Here is a 24920-nt window from a genome sequence, read left to right as displayed (position 1 = left end):
CTGCAATCCAGGTATGTGCCCTGAATGGGGAATCACACATGTGACCCTTTGGTGCGAGGACACTCTAACCACTGATCCACATAGGAGTGTTTGTGTCTGACTGCCTGTCTCTCTGGGCATCCTCCCTGTCTTCATCTTGCCTTATCCCTACTTGTCCTGTTTGTTTTTATCCTCTTCTACAAAGGACAGGCTATGTCTATTACTACAGAGGTCCAAGGTTCTGATTCTTCCAGGTCCATAACCCAGTCAGTGACATGGGATTATCCCTGTCAGCTTCAGTGGGAATATTCCAGTAAAGGTACTGTGTTGCCTTCCCCTGGCTCATGTACCATCCTAATGGCTGGGTCCAGGGATGTCATGGCACCAGAAATATATGTGGCAGGAGTGGGTATGGAGGGGGGCGATGTGGAGAGTGCTGAGAGCACAAAGATTATAATTACCATAACCCTCAACTCAAAGATGCTGTTTGCAAAATATACCCATGGTGTTTGCCTGTAGATAGTAGACATTCAAATATTGGTCCCTTCCCTTTCCTGTCCTGATGACTTTTGAATCTGCGAAGGATGTTTAATATTATGATCTAAAATACAATCCTGATTTCAATTGCCTGGGTATTTGGAAAAATGCAGCAATGTGGATCATCTACTCTTGCTTACTCCTCACCAAATGTGGTGACTTGAGGATTAACTTCCCTGGCTCAATTTATCTGTAATTACTACCACTTTTTAGAACTATAAATATAAGAGTTGAGCCAAAAAAAATTCTCAAGATTTTGTCCTCATTAGTTTTAAGAAATCTTTTAGAATCAATGTTTTCTTGTATTTGTACCTCACTGATTCAGTGGAAAGAACCCTGAACATCTCAGTATGAATTCAGTTTATCAAGGCAAGTCACTCAGCTTCATAGAATCTGATTTTTCTGATTTAATTAGAAAAGGTTATACTAATAGCATCTCGTCAAGTTGGTGTGAGGACCAACATTGAGTAAAATCTCTTCGTAAAATGTACAGATATAACACTAGAATTAATTTTTTAAAGAGCCTTGTTCCTTTAAATGAGCTCTTAAAAAAGAAGAAAAGTTTTCCAAGTCAATGTTCAATACTCCCTGGGATGACCTCGAGTGTCTTTGAATAAAATGTCCATGTGGTAATTTCAACTTTCTCTCTAACAGAATCAGATCTGTGTCTGCCCGTGAAAATCCCAACCCAGTCGTTGCTACAGGATGTCAAAGGACAAGCCAGGAAGGAGAAAGTGAAGATACCTCACTATTTGATGAGTTCCAAGCCCAAGTCTCTACCTCTCACAAAGGTAAAAGACATGGGGACACATTTCCCAGAGCCAAGCAGCATTTTATGTAAACCTGACCCATTGGAGTGATTGATGGCCAGCCACTGCGTGCTATTTACTAGACGTACCATCTCACCTTGAAGGCCTGCAGGTCACACACAGAGGAACTAAGTCAGTGCTTCGCTCCTATAGGCTCACTGGAGGAATTGGTAGCTTGAAATCAGCCCAGCTGGGAGTTCGTAATCATAGAAATTGACAATTGCTGTTAATCAAGGTTCTTTTCAGGAAGCCAGTGTTACCAGCACACTGCTGGCTAAGGGGGTCATCGGCCACACTTCTCATGACTCTTAGGATAAAATCCAATATCTTAGCCTGACTACAAGTGTGGCCCCGTTTGCTTCTTGCATCACCTTGCCCCAAACTCACTGTACTTCCGCCATTGTGGGTTGTTCGTTCTTTAGTTCTTAGTTCTTTAAAAGCATCCAACTCCTTCCTTCCTTTAGAGCCTCAGAGATGAAGAGTCCACATCAGCTCTGCTGGAAGCCTTCCTTGAGCCCATCAGACAGGTTTTGATGTTATCCTTCTATACTTTCATGGCACCCTGTGCCAGTTGCCATCACAGAATCTGTCACAATGTATATAATTGATGTGATGGGAGTGCTTCTCAAACTTAAATGTGCACACGAATTACCTAAAGATCTTGTCAAAATACAGATTTGGACTCACTGGTGTGGCAGCCTGGGATTCTGCAGCTCTGACAAGCTCCCAGGTGAGGTCAGTGCTGCAGATCTGAGGAATACCAAGTGCATAGGGCGGTGGTTCCCAAAGTGTGATCACCTGACCCAGCAGCACTGGCAACACCTGAGACCTTGTTATAAATGCAAGGTCATGACCCCACCCCACATTTACGGATGAGAAACTCTGGGGATGAAGTCAACAATTGGAGTATGAGTGAGTCCTGGAGTTGATTCCAATGGGAGCTAGCATCCGGTCCTCACGGGCACAGAGGAGCGTTCGGTCCTCATGGGCACAGAGGGAAGAGCACACACTTTGGACTCAGGCAGACTTGAGTGTCAGACTTTGCCACTTACCACTTGAGCAAATTTTTCAAACATGAGCTTCTCTAGCCTCAAACCAAAGCCTAAAATACTCCCTCACATGGGGTTGCTCAAGGATTACATGAGACAGTAAATGTTCCTTTCCTCTCAAGACAAGCAGCATTTTCTCTGGAGACAGAGCCTTTATCTCATCCTGGGAACTCAAAATACTAATAGAACCATTTTATTTCATGTTGTTACTTTTTCCTTAATGCAAAGGCGCAAGATCCTTCTGGAGGAAGAGTGAGAACATCCTCCATTGCTTCGGCTGCCATTAAGAACCCACATTCATCCCCTTACGGATTCCATCTTCTCCCTCCATCAGTGAAGTTTGGAGTGCTTCGAGAAGGGCACACCTATGAAACCAGTGTCAAGCTCAAGAACACTGGCGTGGACTTCTGCAGGTAAGGCCTAGGCACCCGCGTCTGCTCAGTCACCTTCTACTCTGTGGCTTGTTTTTGAATACCTGCATCAGTGAATGTTTCTTGAATTGAACTGTAATTATACTCTCTTGGATTTTCACATCATTCATCCGCTAATTCTCCCATTCATTGATTCATTTATTCTTCAGAAAAATCAGTATTCATTAAGCCTCAAGCCTCAAGTATTAGTCGGTACTTCTTTGCCCTCCCATTAATCATTATTCATACTTTGGTAGAAGCAACTCTAGGCCTGATCAGCTCTAGAAAAAAAAGGGAGGTGAGGGGCTGTACAAGTGTTAACAATAATTAACACATAATTTGAAGGTCTACTTCTCAAATTATTTCTCGAATCTACCACCAACTGTGATAGCTGATATGTTTTAACTTTATGATCTAAAAATGATTTTAATTACATTCCTTTGCATAGTTGAAGCAAAAAGAGAAAAATATAACCTGAACCGTTAGGGCAGTGATGACGAACCTATGACACGCGTGTCAGAGGTGACACGCGAACTCATTTTTTTGGTTGATTTTTCTTTGTTAAATGGCATTTACATATATAAAATAAATATCAAAAATATAAATCTTTGTTTTACTATGGTTGCAAATATCAAAAACTTTCTATATGTGACACGGCACCAGAGTTAAGTTAAGGTTTTTCAAAATGCTGACACGCCGAGCTCAAAAGGTTCGCCATCACTGCATTAGGGTCATTTTGGCTCTGAAGTTCTGACTTGGAATTGATAACAAATATTTTAACTCACAGTTTGTACTCCCAGTTGAAAATACACTGCATCTGGTATTCAGTGACAAGGAAGAGTCAGTCCCTCCTTTCCAATTCAAGACCAATAGAATTTCAGAGCTTGTAGAGACTATGCCAGTAGAACAAACTGAGTAACTCATGTGTTTTTTTAAATAATTGAATTTATTGGGATGACACTGGTTCACCAAACCATACAGGTTTCAAGTGTACAACTCAATAAAGCATCATCTGCATGCTGCATTATGCACCAATCGCCGAGCAGTCTCTTTTGTGACTTGTTTTAAGGTCCTTGTAGGCTGGAGAGTAAGGTGAAGTCTCAGATCTCCTGAGTACCAACTAGTTCTTGCAGGCAACTCACTGGATCCACACAGCTGTTGTCACTGCTGCATGGGAGAGTTCTATACCAAGACAACTCCCAACTACAAAATTACCTCTATCCCATTTTTACTTTATCTTAAGCATAATGTGGAGAATTTCCCCAATAAGTATGGAATAAATGTTTGTTCCAATTGCCAAGTTTTTCTCAGTGTAAGTGACAAGTCCTTCAAAAATGGTTGTGATTCTGGACTCAGGTTCGACAATATATGCAGCAGAGCAACAGGAGCATGGGTTTCAAAGATCGCAGTCCCATTTCAGTTGAGGCCAACCCCCACTTCAGGAATTACGTTTGCTTCCTCAGAAACAGACTGAGGAGGACCCAGGCCACCAGATGTTATTGGTTGTTTAGGTTATGGCCAACAAGTAGGTGGGGAGGGATAGTCAACCTCAAACTAATAAACTTGATGTCCTTACTTCATGTAATAACCACTGATCCTGTCTGTTCAGTACAGAACTTTAGCTTTAGAGAGTTCATTCCTCAGGGGAGTAAATTTAGCCACTACAGGGCAGGCAGCAGAGTTGAGGGTCACTGGAGCAGGGTTAGGGTTGGTGTGGAGGTGGGCTTTCCTCAGCATTTTAATTTACTCCAGGCCTTCAACCTTCAGGCAGAACCCACAAACCACAAGAAGGGAAAGGCCCCATGTGTGAGCACAGGGCTTCTCAACTTCTCCAACTTGCCTGTATCTCCTCTCCCCAAAGATCAAACCCCATGCACAACAGAGTGAGACTGGCTCCCACGCTCCACTGCACTCCCCAGACCTTTATTCTTCAGCTTAACAATCTGACGGTCAGCATTGTGTTCACGCTGGCGGCCACACTGCAATGCACACATAACCAAACACTCACGGCTCTGCCTGGCCTGGCTGCTCGGCAGGGCTGGAGCTGGGCTAGGAGCCTGCTTGACGCTGATGACAGCTGTTGGAAGGGCGCTTGTGAAACGGGCCCCAGAATCTTCTCCCAATTGAATATTGGGTTGATTTTCCAATGGTGTGGACCCCATGCCCCTACAGCGTGAATATTAACACCTTCCTGATTTTTAATACCCAGGTTCATTCATTGTTCGTGGTTTTCATTATGGCATAAATTTATTCCCATCTCTTGGCCCGTAGGTTCAGGGTAAAGCAGCCGCCACCCAGCACAGGACTGAAAGTGACCTACAAACCTGGGCCTGTAAGTCCCACGTGTTGCCTGTTGTGTGTGTCAGTGTGTTTCTATATGAATGCAGATATGTTTCCAGTGAAGTCCTTCTCCCCATTCCATTTAAACCATGCTGAAGTCTAATTTTTTAGTATCATAAGCAAAAGATTCCTGGCATTGGTGCAGTATGTGGCTTGATGTCACTTACTTCATGTAATAACCACGAGACAGATCCTGTGTGTAAACAAAGTTAAACTTTGAGCTATGGAAACATTTCTGAAGTTCGCCCAGTACTACAGTTATGTATGGTTGTATGAAAAATATATCTGTAATAATTAAACATGATTTAACATGCATTTGGGAAGTTGATTACCTAACTATATCCTGTGACAAATCCTTCTGCAGTGAAAAATCCTTTGGAAAAAGAAATATTCCAGTCTTATAATTCTGTGTAAATCTGATTTGTTCTCTTGGTGTTTGCCAGAGAATATTATTAAGGATGTTAAGTATATTATTTAATACTAGGGGCCCGGTGCACGAAATTCGTGCACTGGGTGTGTGGGGGGGGGAGTGTCCCTCAGCCCAGCCTGCCCCCTCTCACATACTGGGAGCCCTCAGGTGTTGACCCCCATCACCCTCCAATCGCAGGATCGGCCCCTTGCCCAGGCCTGACGCCTCCGCCAGAGGTGTCAGGCTTGGACAGGGGACCCCCATCTCCCCCTGATCACTGGCTCTGGCCCCCGCCTAGGCCTGAGGCCTCTGGCCCAGGAATCATGCCTGGGCAGGGGACCCCCATCTCCCTCTGATCGCTTGCTCCACCCCCCGCCCAAGCCTGACGCCTGTGACCCAGGCTTCAGGCCTGGGCAAGGGGACCATCATATCCCCCGAATCCTCGGCTCAGCCCCCTGCCCAGGCCTGATGCCTCGGCCAGAGGAGTTGACCCTCATCACCCTCCGATCACCAATCACCGGATCGGCCCCTTGACCAGGCCTGAGGCCTCCGGCAGAGGTGTCAGGCCTGGGCAGGGGACCCCCAGCTCCCCACGATTGCAGGCTCCGCCCCTGCCCAGGCCTAACGCCTCTGGCTGAGGCGTCCGGCCCGGGCAGCGGGGACCCGCAGCTGCAGCGGCCCCGCGATTGTGGGCTCCGCTTTAGGCCCAGGCAAGGGACCCCTAGCTCCCGGGACTGCCAGCTTCGACCGTGCCCAGCTCCCATCGCTGGCTCCACCCCTACTTCCTGCTATCACTGGCCAGGGCGGCAAAGGCACCTAATTCCCCCCAGCTCTTAGCTCCCCCCTGGGTTTCTGATCACTGTCAGTGGCAGGGGGCTTCTTCCTGCTTTCCCTTCCGCCTCCCTGCATTGTGCCTACATATGCAAATTAACCGCCATCTTGTTGGCAGTTAACTGCCAATCTTAGTTGGCAGTTAATTTGCATATAGCCCTGATTAGCCAATGAAAAGGGTATCGTCGTACGCCAATTACCATTTTTCTCTTTTATTAGATAGGATACTAAGAAACAGTATATATTAAATTCATCAGCTGCCTCATTTCTCCAAAGATCTCTGAAAATACAAATGTTAAAATGTCAACCTATTCTGACTTTATTTGATATAACCCCCAAAATAGGATGTTTAGTATAAAACTTGCATATCACCACTTACTCTATAGTTTCAGAACTTTAGTGTGACATAAACTCAAGTTTGTCTCAAATATAGTAACATCACATTTGTAAATCTTAACACTTATTTCTTGGTCAGTGCACCATCCTGCTGCTTTAACAATCCTTTCATTTCACCCAACAAACAGTTCCTCCCACAAGCCACTGTGTGCCAGGCTACAGGGGGTGATAAAACGAGTAAGACAGGGAAGGAGCTCACAGCCGAGCACATAGTGAGCACCCAGAAGATGTGTCCTTGAGGACAGAATGAAGTGAGCAAGTCTGGTGGATGCATGAACCCTTTGTCACAGGTGGGGCCATGCCCAGGCTCATGGAAACACTGAGAAAGGGCATCCAGTCCCATGACCAGCACGCAGGGGTCACTGAGTCCGAGATGTTATGTGTTGACAGAGAAGAGTCAGCTTGGTTCAGTGAGGGGTTGCCTTGGTTCAGTGCCCAGTCACCTGGCTTCTTGTTGCAGCTGTGGGACCAAGCAGCTGAGCCATGTTGGCTAATTAATCCTGAGCACCTTGTTTTCCTCGGCTGTAGAAGCGCAGACCAGACCATGTCTTCACGCTCTTCCAGCTCTAATATCTTCCGATCTGTGAAGCAGTACTATGCAGTCCCAATTCCAAGCAGAAATGCATTTTGGGGTTAGATCCCCTAATTCATGAGTCTCTCTCCCAAACAACTTATCATTGTACTGTGTCAAGATTTCAGAATCTTCACAACGTAAGGCAAAAACCAAAACCAAAGCAAGCTCTCCTTCCACCGCTCTGGGAAGTTAGCAGATTTTTTCACTTCAAGAGGGATTATGCCAAATGCTAGCATGCCTGTGGGATAGACCTTTATAGATACTAAAATCCAGAGTATATTCTTTAAAGCTCATTCTATACTGTTAGGTGTTTTTTTTTTTCTTCTTTTCTTTTTGACAGTAGGTTTTGGCTCTGGCAAATATATAATCTGTAGACTTATCCATATGTAAATCTGGCCACTGCTCAGCTTGGTCGGTTGCCAACACTAAACGAATGTGCTCAAAGCCTGGGCAGACCTGTATGGTGCTGCACTCCAGCCCCGCGTGCAGGATGTCCTCCCCCCGAGCCCCGTTGATTGTTGGGCTTGGAGGGCCCAGGGCTGATTCTCAGAAACAGAGCTCTTGGATCCCCGCCAGGATGTGCCTTACACATTGTTGAAAAAAAACTGAAAAGTCCTTCAATTCTATTATTTCTTAAAACAAAATGGAGGGGAAAATTATTTGTATCAAATTGTTTTCCTTGTGGACGTATTTTTTCCAGATAACTGTTGTCAAGTCTGCTTTTGAACCCACCCCCCGGAGAGGCAGCTTAGAAACACAAACAACTCTGTTTCCTGGCTGGTGTTCTTTTCAAGGAACAAGGCGAGGAGCCCATTCCTCCCTGTTTCTTGAAGCCCATTCCTCCCTGTTGCTTCTTCCTTGTGTATCAGGTTTCTTCTTGGTGGGGACAGACCTCTTCCCTGTAGCTTTCAGACCTAGGCAGTTCAGCATTTAAAGGAATTCTGTCTCCCTCTACTGGCTTTGTCACATCACAGGTCCTACATAAGGTAGAAATCAAGAGGCAGGACAGTGGTAGGTTTCACTCAGTCTCTCAGATTATTTATATTTGTCTTAAATCTAATCTGCAAGGATGCCAAGGAATAGAAACCCACTACTGACATTCAAGAACTAGCACAGTTAGGGGCACTATAAAAGTTTGCCTTTGGTATCGCCTTTGGGGCCCTGGCAGTTATCCTTATGCCTTTTCTTAATAGCACCTGGTTTTCTTCAACAACTTATCTTGGGTCCCATTTACTCAATGGAATCCTGCCTCACTAATCCATGAAGTACTTCTTCTAAATGCTGTAACAGTAAGCATTCATTTGTGCTTAATTTATAGGTGAGGAACCCAGATTAGTTTCAGTAACTTGCCCAATTTGGTGTGAAATCCAGGATTTGAACTCAAATCTATCTGATTCTAAAGCTCCATTGTGTCTCACAGGTGGCATCTGGCTTGCAGGTAGAACTGAAAGTGGAGCTATTTGCCATGGTTATGGGTGAGGACAGCACCAAGGGATCGACACACATCTTTCACTATATTGAGATCATGACTGAGCATGACGTCCTGTTCTTACCTGTGGAAGCGAATATCCTTTAAAGTTGAGTTTGAATTGTCGTGCATAGTGCAAAAATTGCATTTGGGCCAGGAGAACGCAGAAGTCAAAAGGGTATTTTCTAACCTACTCACACCCACACTCCATAGCTTCATTAATTCCAAGCAAAGTGCCTAACACACAGCACCAGTACAGTCATTGCAAGATGAATTAATGCCAATGTTATTAGCTGTGATGGACTACCAATTTTTTTTTTAAAAAAAAGCAAGTGTTTGTCATCAAGAAAAACTTATAATGTTGTTGAGAGACAGGAGATACCTTCTTTATTATAAAGGTTGAATGGGTATTCACTGAATTACGCATATATACCTCATATTAATGTCTCGCATGTAGATATCATATGGATATTGAGTACCTATTATATGCAAGGTACTATATGAAATATTTTTCATATATGAAAATGAAAATTGGACTCTATCTCAAAAGACATATACACTAGTAGCAGAAAGCCTTCATACCTGATTTCTATATTTTTTGTATTCCAATGACATGAATAATATACTACTTTGTGCTATAGTTTTTTATATATATATGTATATACATATATATATATACACACACACATATATATTCTTGTGTTATATATCTGATATTTGAGTCTTATAGAATGCAAAAGCTTTTGATGAAAGATTTAAACTAGAAAGAAAAAATAAGCCCATAGCAATAGGAAAGCTCCAGGTGTTTGGGAGAGTTATCAGGGAGTTTGTTAAGAGTTTGGGGAGTATTAGGAAGTATAATAGGAAAGTTGGTTGGAATCAAATTGTAGAAGAATTTGAATCCTTGGCTTAAACTTTATTAAATAAGCAACAGTGAATCATTAAAGATTTCTGATGCCGTGGGGACATAATTAGCATGTCTTTATAAAAATTAATCCAGTTGCACAAAATATGTTTAAGAAGAGTGGCTGGATATGCAAAGAGCTATCAGAAAGCTACGTCAATAAGCCAAGTATAAGGACAAGAACTACAGTATGACAACAGTAGTCATGTGGAAGAGAGACATGATGAAGGACATTTGGCAAAGAGAGCTGTAAAATCTGAGGTGGAACCCATTGATAGAAGGAAGAGGACATGAGTTCAACTCCAAGGTTGTGGGCTCAGATAATGAATCATGGATATACAGAACTGGATTTCAGTTGGAGTCAGATCTGGAGACATAATTTTATGCATCACCTATAAAGAGGTGACGAATGAAGGTATGGGAAAGGAATAGAAATGTGGGGTCTGTTTAGGGAGCAGGAGAAAGAATCCCTGCTGCTGATCACAGCCATTAGAGCATTTAGCACTTGTGCTAATAAAAGTTCTCTATTTCCTTGCTTATAGATTAAAGACCAACTGCCAGGCACAGAAAAATGGTGGAAAGGGATTTTATTAGATCTTTAACCTACTTCCAAAGACAGTGATAGTTTACACCCCTCTGGACCCCTCTGCTCCAAAAACCATAAAATTGTATACTGATGTGGTTTGGGGGCCTGGTTATGGTGATTGATGGCTACTCTAGAGGGGCAGAGCAACACTAGGGGGAACAGAAGAAATTCCAAGCGGTCAGTATACATCCTTCATCCCTAAGCCTGAGCATGTAAAACTTGCATTAAACAGAAAAGTACCTAAAATTGAGCTAATGGAGCTAGAGAAGAGGTTCAAATTCTGAAATGTTAGAGTTTGTGAATATAAATCATTTGACCATGAAAAATCATAGTCCTTAATGAATATTATACCAGTTTTAACAAGTGTCAATTATGATAAGAGACTCGAAGGTTTTCCCCAGGGAAAGGAAAAGCCCTTGGTCCAGAGGACATCTGCAGTTCCTTCCTCGGATGTTGGAGTTGTCCTGGCCCCTAAAGTCTGCCCACAGTAGGTCCAGTAAGTACTAAATGGGAATCTGATTTTCAACCATTCGACTCTGAGGCCTTAGACCTAAAGTTTGTTCTCTTTACAGTCAGAAACCAATGAGCCATTTAGCCTGCTGGAATGAAAATACTAGTTTCTAATAACTACAATAGCTATTATTTTATACCAGAGGCCCGGTGCGCAAAAATCTGTGCACTTGGGGGGGGGGGTCCCCTCAGCCCGGCCCATGACATCTTGCAGTCTGGGACCCCTCGGAGGATGTCCACCTACTGGCTTAGGCCTGCTGCCTGGGGGATCGGGCCCAAGCTGGCAGTCAGACATCCCTTTGGCAGCCCAGCAGCCCTCGGGGGATGTCCACTTGCCAGCGGGGAGCAGGCCTAAGCTGCAGTTGGACATTCTTAGCGCTGCTGAGGAGGCTGGAGAGGCTCCCACCACCACCACTGTACTGGCAGCTGTCAGCCTGGCTTTCCCCCTGTGGGAGCGCACTGACCACCGGGGGCAGCTCCTGCATCATAGTGACCAGTCATTCCCAGTCGTTCTGCTGTTAGGGTCAGTTTGCATATTACCCTTTTATTATATAGGATAGAGGCCTGGTGCATGGGTGGGGGCCGGCTGGTTTGCCCTGAAGGGTGTCCTGGATCAGGGTGGGGGTCCCGCTGGGGTGCCTGGCCAGCCTGGGTGAGGAGCTAATGGGTGTTTGCAGGCTGGTCACACCCCCTTCAGGGTAGGGGTCCCCACTGGGATGCCTGGCCAGTCTGGGTGAGGGGCTGAGGGCCGTTTTCAGGCTGGCCAAGCCCCCCCAGGGACGGAAGCTCCCAGCCTCCCCTTTTTTTCTTTTTTTATTCTGGGATTTATTTACCTTCTATAATTGAAACTTTGTAGCCTTGAGAGGAGCCCAGAGCCAGCCAGGGCGGGTGGGAGGGAAGCTTGGCTTCCTCCATCGCCAGGGGCAACCCACTCCTGCTCGCTCCAGTTCTGTGGCCATGGCTGGCTAAAAGCAGGTATCTGGGGTTTATTTACCTTCTATAATTGAAAGTTTGTTGCTTTGAGTGGAGCTCAGAGCTGCTACAGCAGGTGGGAAGCTTGGCTTCCTCCATCATCGGGGCAACCAAGCCTCCTGCTTGCTCCAGCTCCGTGGCTACTGGCCACCATCTTGGTTGGGTTAATTTGCATATAGTTGCTCTGATTGGCTGGTGGGCGTGGCTTAAGGCATAGCAGAGGTATGGTCAATTTGCATGTTTGTCTTTTATTAGTGTAGATACATTATCATATCTAATCCTACCTAATACTACCTCTAAGATAGATACTATTTTCTCCACTTTACAAATGAAGAAATGGGGCTCAAAAGTGAGGATCCCAAAGAGTTTTTGTTTATGAGTCATATCTAGAGGACACCAACCTTCAAGAGGGATTTTTAACGACAAAGTATTACCTCCTTCCTCACCCCTGAGAGTAACCTCTGATTGACCATGGAGAGACTTAGACGTTGTACTCTATGGAGACATTCCGTAAGCCACTAGGATGGGGTTGGTGGGGAGAGGAAACTAAGAAGAAAATTATTAAATCCAGTCCTTAAAAAATGAGACTTTGATAGTGCTTGTCACAGGCAGGGAGATAACAGTATTTACATTTCTATAAGAGAAAACAGTGACCCTAAAAATTGAAAGAGTGAATGTAAAGACCCATCAGGCCTCTCAGTTTCGATAGTGCTTATGAGTGAGTTTGGGCAACAGGTTTCACCAGAAATCTGACATGGTCACCCTGCCTCCGAACCAAAGTAGGAGTGTGAGTGTCTACTCAGTACAATAATCTCACTTTGCTCTCCTTCCCGTTTATTAAGACCAAGCTTCCCCCACCCCCCACTTCCTCAATTCGCTCTTTCTGTTTGAATGAGAACGAATTCTACTACATTTCTCTCATGTCCTGACCTGAGTTAGTAAGTCCTGAACAATGGTTTTCCTCTCAGGAATTCTCTACCTATAAATGTCTCCCAGAGCGTACCGTCAGGGGCTCTCTTACCTCTTTCCCTGCAGCTTTACAGATGGCTTTGTGTGCTTTCACTTTTGCAGTTTCTTCTCGGTATAGTTCAACTGCCTCCATGACCCTCTCAGCCTACACAGACGAGGACAAAGGACAGAAGTCACCACGACACACTCCTTCATCCCGGAACACTGCACCCGGAGGGCCCGATGGGAAAACCACCAAAGCGCTTGACCCAGTTTAATAAAGATGTGCCAACAGAGTGGCACACTGCATGCAAAGGCATCCTTGGTCCTTCTTTTCTTTTTAATTTTCAGGGAGGAGACTAAGTGTCCTGGCTTCCAGCAAGAATGGACGTGGACACCTGGGTAGGGCAGCTCCAAGGAACCTCTAAAAGGTGCTACTTCCATTCCAGGGCCGATGCTCCACCTCTGAGCTACAATAGCCAGGGCTACATTTTTACCTTTTAATCTATGAGAATGAACAGAAAACCAGAATGAGGCTAAAAAGTTTCTTCATCCTGAATTTAAGTAGAGGATTTGAGTCTAAAAAATAAACCAAAAAATATAAATAAATAAATAAATAAATAAATAAATAAATAAATAATAACATATTAAAAAATAGGAAAAACAACAACAACAAAATAAACCAAAAAGCTTTACTGAGATGAAGCTGAGGATCAGGAGGAAAAGGGGAGGAGGGAGACGATGACGACGAAGGAAAAGCAATATGAAATAACGGAATGGATGTTAGAAGAACAACCATTCTGAAAAAGGAGTTAGTGGCCTTTGGGGTTTAATGATCTTGGGAGTTTCAGTAAGGATCAGCAGAAATCCACATAGAGCATGATGTTTCAATGACAAGGTCATTGGTAACCTTAAAAATATTTTCAGTTTGAAGCCAGAGCCAGAGTGAGGTATGTTGAATTATAAATGTGAAGAAGTGGCATTACCTCTTTAGATACTTTTAGAAGAATCTTGATAGTGTATAACAAATGTGGTGGCAATATAAGGCAAAGGAATGATAATATTTGGGCTCTTGGATACAATTCATTGCTACCTGAGAAATTTTATTCATAGTGTGTTTCATAGATAGAGAAGAATGCATAGTTGCTAAGTGTAAGGGCTTTTGAATTAGATAGTTGAGCGATATTTCAAATATTTCACGGGCTAGCTGTGTGATCTTGAACATGCACTTAACCATCCTACCACTCAGGAGGATATTATCTATCTAGATAGATAGATACACACCCCTCACAGTTTCTTGTGAGGCTTTAATGAAATAATGCATGTGGAACATTTAACACAGTCTCTGATGCACAGCAAGTCCTCAATAATGTTTGCTGCTTTTTTTAATCCCTTCTTACTCATCATTTTGCCTCTAGAATTTAACAAGGCAGCTAGCTGGTCAAACCAACACAGAACCCAGGATAAATTTAGAAGCCAATTTGAGGTAAGATTCACTTTTATGATATTTTCAGAGAACATTAAATTATTTTCTCTATAATTCTTTTGCCTACAGAATGTTTTTAATATTCTTAAACCTGAAATGAAGGGTTTGGGACAATTGAAATAATTCTACAGATGCCCACTAGAGGACAGAAGAGAGTCAGGCAACATTTGAGAAGAAATATTCAGGGACCAGTTGTCCTTGATTCTAGGATAGACTTTCCTACTATGAGAAACTCAGACACCAGAGCCTGAGAATTGTTTTAATTAAACTCATTATTTTTAAGTTAAATAATGGATTAGAAATCTTTCCCAACATTTTACTGCCTTTCAAAAGTAGTAGGCTGATAATTTTCATTTTATCATTCTGTAGTTATACTTCTATCATAGCTCTCACTTAATTCTGCCTTACATAATTTTTATTTTTTTCTATTATTTTAATCAACCACCATTATAAGTAAAACTTTTGAAGGCTGGTGTAGTTTCTCACTCGGGCACTTCTTTTGCTTTGTAGACTCTAGGGATTTAATTTCAACATTCATATTATCATCATGGTAGAGAGAGGCAACAAGATATTTTGGATTAATGATTAGGGAAGCAGAGATACAATAAGGGGCACCCACATTCCTCAATACACTTGATAGGCTCATCTGTGTTGACACCAAAGATCAGTGCCAGAAAAATCAGTGAGTGGGCTCTTAGAATGTATTCTCTTGATAAAGAAAGAGTGCTAAGGAAATATTTATTCAGTGTATAATGTGTTAATGTCACATGGTCTGACATGCATTGTTTCATTTATTTCAAGTTCTGTCAGATTCCTTTCATTGTACAAATGAGATGAAAACAAAAGTTTATCAATTCACCTAGTATCAGAAAGCTAGTATATATAGGAGCTCTTAAAGAAAAATTTGCTCAAAGTGAGCAAACAGAAATGGATTTTATTCTGATAATATCTCCAGCAATAGGGGAGAAAACACAGACCACTTCTGGATACCTGATTCTATGAAACAAGGGGTAAGGACAGTTTTTAAGAGGGAGCCTGGGGGACTCATAGGTCATTTGTGCTTGTTAATTGGCTTTACTCAAAGGAAAGTAAACATTATCTTTCCTTCCTGATGGGAGATATTTTAGGAGTTGAGGCAATGTGCCCAATGAAGTTAGGTTCTTACTCTCTCACAGACACTGGGAGACAGGGGCTTCTCTTCCTTGATGACTACATTTCAAAGAGATGTCCCCAGGTCCTAGGTTATAAAACTATTACATCTCTAGGGGTGAAGGAACAATTTAAAAGTATTCTAAAGTAAATACTGTAATTAAAGAAAAGTCAGGGACCTAACTATAAGGAAAAACCCTGTCTAAAGTTTAGTCAAGCTGAGGAGAATAATGAGACATGCCCTTGTCATTGTATCAAAAAAGTCATCACCATATGCAAGGTCATCTAGATATGCTCCTATGTTATTTTCTAAGAGTTTTATACTTTTTTAGTTGACATTTAGGTATGTGTTCCATCTTAATTTGATTTTTGTAAAGGCATAGTGTCTGTGTCGATTCATTTTGTTGGCATATGAATGTCCAAGACCATTAGTTGAAAAGAATATCTTTGCTCCATTTTATTATCTTTACTCCTCTGTCAAACATCAAGTGACTATATTTATGTGAATCTACTTATGGGCCCCTCATTGTGCTCCATTGATCTATGTCTCAATTACTGTAGCTATATAGTGGGTCTTGAAGTTGGATAGTGTCATTGTCCGACGTTCTTTAATGTATTGGTCATTTTTTTATTTTTATTTTTTGCCTCTCCATATAAACTTTAGAACCTGTTTGTCAATATCCACATATAACTTGGTGGAATTTTGATAGAGACTGTTTGGATGAATAGCTCAAGTGGGAAGAACTGACATCCTGACAAGATTGTCCTCCTATCCATGAACATGGAATATCTCCCCATTAATTTTTTCTCTAAGTTTGTTCACTAGAATTTTATAGTTTTTCTCATGTAGATCTTGTACACTGTGTTAGATTTATACCTAAATATTTCATTTTGGGGGGTGTTAGTATAATTCAGTGGTTCCCAAACTTATTTGGCCTACCGCCCCCTTTCCAGAAAAAATATTACTCAGCGCCCCCTGGAAATTAATTTTTTTTTAATTTTAATAGCAATTAAACAGAAAGATATATGTATTAATGTTTCTACCTTTTTCGTAAAATATAGTAAAGAAAGGTGTAAATTAGAAACATTGAAGTTTGAAATTATGAAACTATTTATTGAACTCAGAATAGAAAGGTAATACAAAAAAAGTTAAAACAAATGCACCTGTGACCATCACCGCCCCCCTGGATCGCTGCAGCGCCCACCAGGGGGCGGTAGCGCCCACTTTGGGAATCGCTGGTATAATTGCATTCTTAATTTCAAATTCCACTTGTTCATTGCTGTTATATGAAAAAACAATTGACTTTTGTATATTACCTTTGTATTTGGCAGCCTTGCTGTGATCACTTATTAGCTCCAGGCTGTTTTTGTTGATATTTTCAGATTTTTATATGTAGAATATAATCATGTCGTCTGTAAACAAAGGCAGTTTTATTTCTTTCTTTCCAATCTGTGTAACTTTTTTTTTGCCTCCTTACATCAGCAAAGACTTTAGTACAATATTGAAAAGAAATGGCAAGAGTGCATATCTTTGCCTTGAACCTGATCTTAGTGAAAATACTTTGTGTTTCTAATTATTTAGTATGATATTAGCTGGAAGATTTCTGTTGATAGTGTTTATTAAGTTGAGGAAGTTCCCCTTTCTTCCCAGTTTGCTGGGAGTTTTATCATGATTGGGTTTTGGATTTTGTCAAATGATTTTCTGCATCTATTGGTATGATCGTATGATGTATGTTTTAAAGTCTGCTGATGTAATGGATTACATTAGCTGATTTTTAAATGCTGGACCACAAAATAAAGAGTGTTATGTAATAAGTCAATGAAAGGAGAGAAAATAGAATCCTATAGAAAAGCATGTAAATGCTACAACTCTTTGGGGATGCTACCCTACGGAATTGTTTTAACAAGTGTCCAAACTATGTGTACAAGAATAAAGATTACAGCAGGAGGGCCCCTCCTCTTAAGGGCTGATAGAAAAAGGGCAGTGGAGAAAGAAATGATTTTGCTTTCTGAAATTTCAACAGGGATCCCCTGGGTGGACTCGAACCACTAGCCTACCTTTGACTTTTGAAACCAAACCGGTGCATTGGACAATTCCGAATACAATGGGGCATCCAAATGGTCTCCAAGGCCTTGCTCCATCCCCGCCTCAGATGTCATTGCCCTGGAGATGCAGGGCCTGCGAACCCCTGGGCCTGAGCCAAGTGGCCCCAGGGGAAGTTGAAAGGCCCTGGTCTCCGGCAATTATTCTTCCCCTTTACTTGACTTCGGCTGCACCCCACCATCTGCGCCACTGGCTGCTGTTGGTTCAGCGAGGGCCAGAAAGATGATGGGGGGGGGTCTCAAAGGGGGCAAATGCGAAGAGGCGGTAAAGTGCGGGGGAGACATGGATCAAGGACAGGCAGCCTTACTAGAGGTCGGGGCAGAGGCTAGGGCTGTATGTAGGGACATGGGAATTGCTAGGGGGTTCTATTTTATCAGAATTGAGAGGAAGAAAAGGGAAAACAGAGCGAGCAGGAAAGAAGAGTGCCTGCAGTTCAAGAACAAAGCTCACTAGGTGGAATGCCTTTATGTCAAAACTCAGAACAAGACAGACCCACCACTGTGGGTTTAGCTGCCATGATTCTATAGTGGTTAGTACACAACAGCCTCGGTTCCATTCCTAGTCACGGCAAGAGCCTCTGTGGTGCTTAGAGCTTAACTTTCAAACCCGGCAGGCAGGCTGCGCCCCCTCCTTATCTGGGGCCACAGGCCAGCGCTTTCCTCCCTGCCACCACTTCAGGGCAAGGGAGGGAAACCCTGCGCTGCAGGAACCTGACCTCCCTCTCTGCTCAGACTCTCCGCACCAGGACACCAGAGAAAATGCTTCCCCTTCAGTGCGACCCCCAAATGCCAGAGTCCTTCGTGCCCCAATTGCCCAGCGAGGGCGCTTATGTGCTAGCATTGCTGGGAAATGTTGCTTCTGTCAGATTCTAAAGGATCTTAAAGACCAGATTTTTAAAAAAAAGTTTGCATCAGATAAGTGACACCTCCTTGGTAGACCTGTTTAGCTGCTTCAACCTTGGTAACTGGGACTCTCTCCTTGGCCATCGGTGTCCTTATATTCACCATGTCAACCCCTCTCGCATATTCAAGGATTTTTAAATACCTGTGGGCGGCCACGCAACACGCCAAATGGTATCCCTTCTGCATCACAGAGGCAAGCACAAGCCTACTGAGTCCCTGGTGGTCTAGTGGCTAGGATTCGGAGCGCCGCGGCCCGGGTTCGATTCCCGGTCAGGGAACTCCTTTTGTGCCTTCTGACGTCTGTCCTCCCGCAGGAATCTGCTTCATCTCCGCACGTGCGGTGTGTGCGCTCCCCGCACCTTCTTCAACTCCCGCAGCAGGGACACGGGGGCGCGCGCTTCTGGGGACTCACGGGTCTTGCTTTTCTCTACGGCAGCCGCCCTCCCGCACAAGGGGCTTCGGAGGGCTCCTCGGCCTCCCGCTCAGGTGCACACGGCGGTGCGGAGGTCGCATCCCGGGGGGCTGCACCCGAGGCCGCGGCACCCGCCGAGCCGGCGCAGCCCGCATCGCGGAGAGGAGGGTGGGTGGGTGTGCGCCCCGGAAACGCGCCGGGCGGCGGGGCCTCCCCAGCTTGGTCGCACAAAAATGTTTGCTCGGCTTCGGGAGAGGTGCCGCCGCCAGGGGTGACTGTCCATCTCTCTCTCGAGCTGGGTAGGGAGGCGACGGGAACCAACAAAGGCAGCACGTGAAGTCGGCACAACTGGTAAACGCCGAGCGCGGCCGCGAGCAGCAGGAGAGTAGGAATCCGCACCAGCTCCGACCACCGTCCCAGGGCCCAGTCCCACGAGGACTGTTGCCCTTAAACCCGCAGACGCTCCCCGGTGCGGGGCACGGTTTCCCTTTTCTCTCCGAAGACCGGTCGGGATGCGCGTGGTGTCCTCTGGGCCCGGGGCGAGGGAGCGAGGCGGGCGGGTGGCGGGGACCCCGCCGCAGAGGCCGCAGAGCGAGAAGCAGGTGGCGGCGCCGTGGCTGCGGGTCGCTGGGTCCGGTGCCGCTGCCGCCAGGCGGTCGGTCAGAAGGACCCGCGGTGGAGGGGGGTCTCCCGTGTGCCTGTGCGGGGGCCGGGGGGGTGGGAGGGGGTGACCCTGAGTGCACGGAGGAGGGACGCGAGGGCTGCATGGTGCCAGGAGGGCTCGCGCTCACACTTACCTGGCGGGGGCGACACCGATCACGAGGCTGGTTCTCCCGGGCGAGGCTCCGCCATGCACTCAGGGGTGTGGAGCCCCAAGAGCTCTCCCCTGACCTCCCCGGTCCCTGGTGCCACAATGCGACCCCCGGCCCCTCCCAGCGCCTCTCCACCTCCCAGGCTCCCCCATTTCCTGACCCAAGTGTGTGGAACCCCCTGTCTCCGGCGCCCCGCCTCCTCCTGTCCAGAGGGGCACCCCCACGGTCACCACAAATGTCCCCCGGTGCGTGCTGCTGGGGAAGCTTGACCGAGTGTCCCCATGACCTCTCACTCCAAAGTCCTCCCCCGGCCAGGTCCGAGGGAGGCACCCCTTCCAGGAACAATGAGGCCCAGGCCCTGCTTTCGCCTGGAGGCTCCCTTCTCCCTTTCCAGCACGCCCTTTCCCTCTTGGGGCTAGCCAGTTGCAAAAGTTTATTTAGCATGCAAAACGAAAGTGCACTGAAGATTCAAGGGGGCTGCCCAGAGAGATGCCTTGGCCTTTAAGAGAGAGTCATGGAGGCAGAAGTGAGCCAGCTGGGCTGTGTGGACTCAGAAAACAAGCTCAGAGACAAAAGAAGGGCCCTTACAGCAGTGGCTCTCAACCTTGGCTGCACATTAGAATCACCTGGGAATCTTTTTAAAATCTTGATTTCTGGGCCTCATCCTCCAGAAATTCTGTTTCTTTGTTACTAACGTTGTGGCTTCACCCCATAACAAAGAAACAGAATTTCCGGAGGATGGGGCCCAGATAGCAGGATTTTAAAAAGATTCCCAGGTGATTCTAATGTGCAGCCAAGGTGGAGAACCACTGCTCTAGAGAGAGTGTGTGTGTGTTTGTGCTCGCAGGTGCACTGGGTCCTTTGCCTTTAAGTGTTTTTGTCTGTTTTCTAAAGGCAGGAATTTTAGGGAAGATCTCAGGGGGGATCTCCATAGAATAGTCATCAACTTTCCAGGTGTGTCCTTTAATATGCTGATTCATCAAAAATAGCACATAGGGTCAGGGCCATGGTCTCTATTGATTGGTTGGTGCTTGTGTGTGTGGGGGGGGGGGGGAGGGAGGGGAGGAATCACTGGTCCTGATGTCAGCTATGGTGTCGCTTTTTCTGGTTTTGGTGCTTTTCTGGTCCTGGAGTTGCAACACAACTGAGGCCTAGATATTCTCTCTAGTTTGAACAAAATGCTGTCTCAACAAACTGGAGGCTTTGTTCCTATGATTATTTGATGCTGATCAGAACCTCCTTGTCCTGAGGGCTCAATGCTTAATGGAGTGAGTGCACGTGCAAGGGGGAAGAGGCAGGTGAGTCAGGGTGCTGCTGGGTGAGGCCAGTGGGAATGGGCTCTCTGTCTCCGTTTCCCCACTCCACTTGCCAAAGCATTCTCCTAATTGTTTACTCTCCTGCCTCACGGGGAGGAGAGCAATGGACAGAGAGAACCCGGGCATGTGGAAAAGTCTCCTTCAGGCGCACAGCAGGGAAGAAACTTCCGGAGGCCCAGGGAAGAAGCTTCTGTAGAGACCCTAAGTTCTACTAGAGACTTAATCAATACACACTATTAGCTCACAGTTTCTGTGAGGACGGATCCAGCCTGGCTCAGCTGGTACTACGGCCAGTGTCTCTCACTGAGGTCTCAGCTGAGGCAGGATCTGTGTCACCCAGGCTCTGAGCTCTCACGGGGCATCTTCGGGATTCAGTTTGGATTGAAGGCCTGATGTCCTCTCTGTCTGTTGGTCTCGTTCAGTGCTAGGCCGTGTGGAGCTCTCCAGCTAGCAACTCATAACACAGAGGCTTAGTCCTCAGAGCGAGTGACTGAGAGAGACAGAGACAGAGAGACAGAGAGAAACACAGGTCAGAGTGAGCGAGTGGGTAGGCATTGACTTTTTTTTTTTAATTAAAAAAGATGATTTTCAAAAGAGGAAGGAAGAGAGTGAGAAACATCTATGTGAGAGAGAAGCACTGATTGGTTGCCTCCTGTACATGCCGTGACTTGGGATCGAACCCACAACCTAGGTATGGGGAATGACCTCTGACAACTCCATAAAGACTCTTAGTTGCCTAAGAACACCTGAGATTCGGGCCAGAAGGCATGGCCAGATATGTTACAGCCCCTTTATCTCATTTATACAGCGAGGGTTTTTTGCTCAGACTCTCAGAAAGTAATGCCAATGGAAACACCAGAGTTAAAAACCAGCCACCTGTGTTTCCTTAGCCTGGGTTCTGTCAACCCTTAACCTTAATTCTACCTTGAGGATTTAAACATATAGCTCCAGTAAAGTCAGATTCTCTACCACAAGAAAGGGAAGGTACTGGATCCAACAGACAACTTATCCAAATTCACCTGACAGGCATGGGCCCTTTTTTGGATCCTAGCACCAGGTTGGGTCTGCAAGGTGGTCCTAGGTGAGCTTCTTTGGAATCCTGCCGCACTATGCCAAGTAAATGTCAAGATAAGAAGCATTCAAACTTGTGCAGGATTTTTGTGAGTTTATTGGAGCCAAACTGTCAACAATTGCCGGGAAGCAAAAGCTCAATGGATTGAAATAATGCTCTAGAAAATGGCAGTTTTGCACCTTACTTTATACATTCCAATCAAAAGTGGAGATGTATGTGGGTCCCATGAACTACACAGGTAATAGATTAGGGATGCGGGAGAAAGCAAAGCAAGGAAATCTCTGGGAATGGATAAAAAGTAAAATGATAGACACTTCTTTTATGCAGGTGGATGTAGGATAGTTAGCAGTCAGCAATGAACTCAAGAACAATGAGCAGATTTGTGGTCTCTGCAGAGCACAGAGCAGTGCCTGTGTTTTGATGGGTCTGGAAAAAGGAAAATCCCGTTGACATCCCAAAGATATGTTGCAGTAGATGCCAAAAGACAATAGACAGGCTCCTTTACGGTAAAGATTGACTTTGTCAGGGAAGATTCTGGCCTAACACAAGACTACACACTATAAACCCCTTTTAGTTAACAAGTTTTAAATTCAGGCCAAACTTTGTAATTTAGTTAGTTTAGGTTTCTGAGTTTGAAAGGCCGCCATGCAGGCCTTACCTGAGCGTCACAGGTGGGCGTGTGACCCCCTTTTCATCCACACTCTCCTTCAGTCACTCGTGTCCCACCTCTTGCCACCAATCATGTCCCTCCTCTGTCCCACCATAGGGGGAGAAACCATCAAAGACCTATATGCTGCAAGCAGCGGAAGCTTCCTCACCACCTGCAGGCCTGGCCGGCACACCCACCGTGCTCAACACGCCAGTGCCCATGAACCTCTTCTCTACCTGCGAGGTGGACTGCTCCAGCCCCAGCTGCATGCCCAGGGTGTGCAGCCTGACTGTAAAGAAGCTTGTGGTCTTGAAGGAGCTGGAGAAGGAGCTCATCTCCATGGTGATAGCAGTGAAAATGCAGGGCTCCAAGGGCATCCTGAGGTCCCATGAGACTGTGTTGCCCTCCAGCGGGCAAGTGGAGAGCGACCTGGCGTTGACATTCCTCCTGCAGTACCCACACTTCCTCAAGAGAGAAGGCAACAAGCTACATACAGATCATGCTGCAGCAGAGGACGTGCTATAATAACCGGATCCTCCTGGGCTACAAGACACTGGCCACAGGCGCCAGCCACATGGCCGAAGTAAAGCAGCACCCCCCCCCCCCCCAGGGTGGCCAAATGCTGAGTCTCTGCAGCAGCTTCAAGGAGGTCTTCACCAAGGTGGCTGAGATCTGGATCTTCTCCCTGTCCAGCCAGCCCATCGACCACGAGGACAGCTCCATGCAGGCCAGCTCCAAGGCCAAGTCCATGGATAGTTACATTGAGGGGGAGTCTGAGAGCTTCTCCTCTGAGATGGAGACCAGCTACAATGCCATGCACAGGCAGGACATGAATGAGGATGACTTTGAGCTGGGGCAGCCCAAGAGGCAGCAGCGATCCATGCAACGAAACTTGAAGCAGAAAGTCATGGGGCTGCTTCCCAGATCCAGTGTGTCAGAGGAGGTCCTGGACTCGAATCAGGACCCTGCGGAGCATGTCCCAGAGGTGGAGGACCTGGACCTTTCATATGACAGCCTTGAGAATCCCAGTGACAGTGGCTAAGACATGGAGGACGATGACAGCATCCTCAGCCCCCACAAGGCCAAGCTCAGGCCATACTTCGAAGGCCTGCCACTCTCGAGCTGGCAGACAGAGAGGAGGAACATCCTCAGTACTTGGAGCCAGAAGGAGCCTCTGAGTCTGGTCAACATGCTTGTGAAGAACCAGGGCAGCAAGCAGCTGAGTGACAGTGTCTCCGACTTGGTGGCCTACAGCACACCCACCATCAAGGTGAACAAGATCTGGATCTTCTCCCTGTCCAGCCAGCCCATCAATCACCTGGACAGCACCATGCAGGCCAGCCCCAAGGCGGAGTCCACGGACAGCTTCTCTGAGGGAGAGTCTGAGATCGTCTTCTCTGACCTGGAGGCAGGCTACAATGCCATCCGCAGGCATGACCTGGACAAGGATGACTTGGACCTGGAGAACCTGATAGTAAGAAGGAGGCCCATGACCAGGCGAGAGAAGTACCAGCAGAATGACGCGGCGTGGCTGCGCAGGTTCCAAATGACGGAGGAGGTCCTGGAGTCAGAACAGAACCCTGTGGAGCAAGACCCCGACGTGGACAAGGACCTGGCCCTTCTGTTTCACAGGCTGATGAACCCCAGAGACAGTAGCTCAGACACGGAGGATGATGACCGCCTCCTAACCCCACCCATGCCTGAGCTCATGACAAACTCTGAAAGCCTGTCAAGAGGCTCAGACCTGGAGGAAGATGACAGAGTCCTCAGCACCCTCAGGCACCAGCCCAGGCCATACTTTGAAGGCCTGTCAAGTGGCCCAGACCTGGAGACCATAGTCCTGATCTTCCAAAAGGAGGAGTTGCTTCCTGTATGGTGGTAGGCCCCACTTCCAAGGCCATGTCAGTTCTGGGTGTTTAAAGAATAAGAAGGGGATGAGCCCATGATTCAGGGACCAACTTCAAACAGCCCTCTTTGTTGTCAGAGACATATTGCAACTATTGTGACAAACAGCCAAGTCCTACCCCAGCATCTCCCTTATGACTCACCACCACCAGAAAGGCTATAGGTATCTTCCATTCCCTGAACCAAAAGTTCTTTGGCAACAGGGACTACACATCCAGGTCAATCACTTGGAGCCATGTCACAAGCATTTACTGTTTATCCTGAGCCACTCTTTCATTCATCCCAATGGACTCTGGAGCACAGCTGTCCTTGGCTGTTTGGAGCGGAGACCTGGACCATTTGTTCAAGGTACAGAATTTAAGAACCCACTGAGCACCACTCACTGTACTTT

The 24920-nt window shown here is 46.0% G+C and overlaps 2 protein-coding genes across 2 annotated transcripts in view; both read left to right on the top strand.

Annotated features, from left to right (window-relative positions):
* SPAG17 (sperm associated antigen 17) overlaps window positions 1–10783 on the top strand; it is a 131297-nt gene extending 120514 nt beyond the window's left edge. Inside the window, 6 exon segments of the mRNA XM_059675513.1 lie at window positions 1171–1307; window positions 2603–2787; window positions 5056–5116; window positions 8755–8911; window positions 10564–10579; window positions 10675–10783. Coding sequence (XP_059531496.1) covers window positions 1171–1307; window positions 2603–2787; window positions 5056–5116; window positions 8755–8911; window positions 10564–10579; window positions 10675–10783 — 665 coding nt within the window.
* The window catches only part of S100A8 (S100 calcium binding protein A8), a 238774-nt gene that overhangs the window by 116158 nt on the left and 97696 nt on the right, over window positions 1–24920 (top strand). The gene's annotated exons all lie outside the window — the stretch shown is intronic.

Source organism: Myotis daubentonii, chromosome 18, assembly GCF_963259705.1.
Source record: "Myotis daubentonii chromosome 18, mMyoDau2.1, whole genome shotgun sequence".
In the NCBI taxonomy this organism is placed as follows: domain Eukaryota; kingdom Metazoa; phylum Chordata; class Mammalia; order Chiroptera; family Vespertilionidae; genus Myotis; species Myotis daubentonii.
The sequence above is the reverse complement of the archived record's forward strand: the minus strand, read 5'-3'. Positions and strand labels throughout refer to the sequence as shown.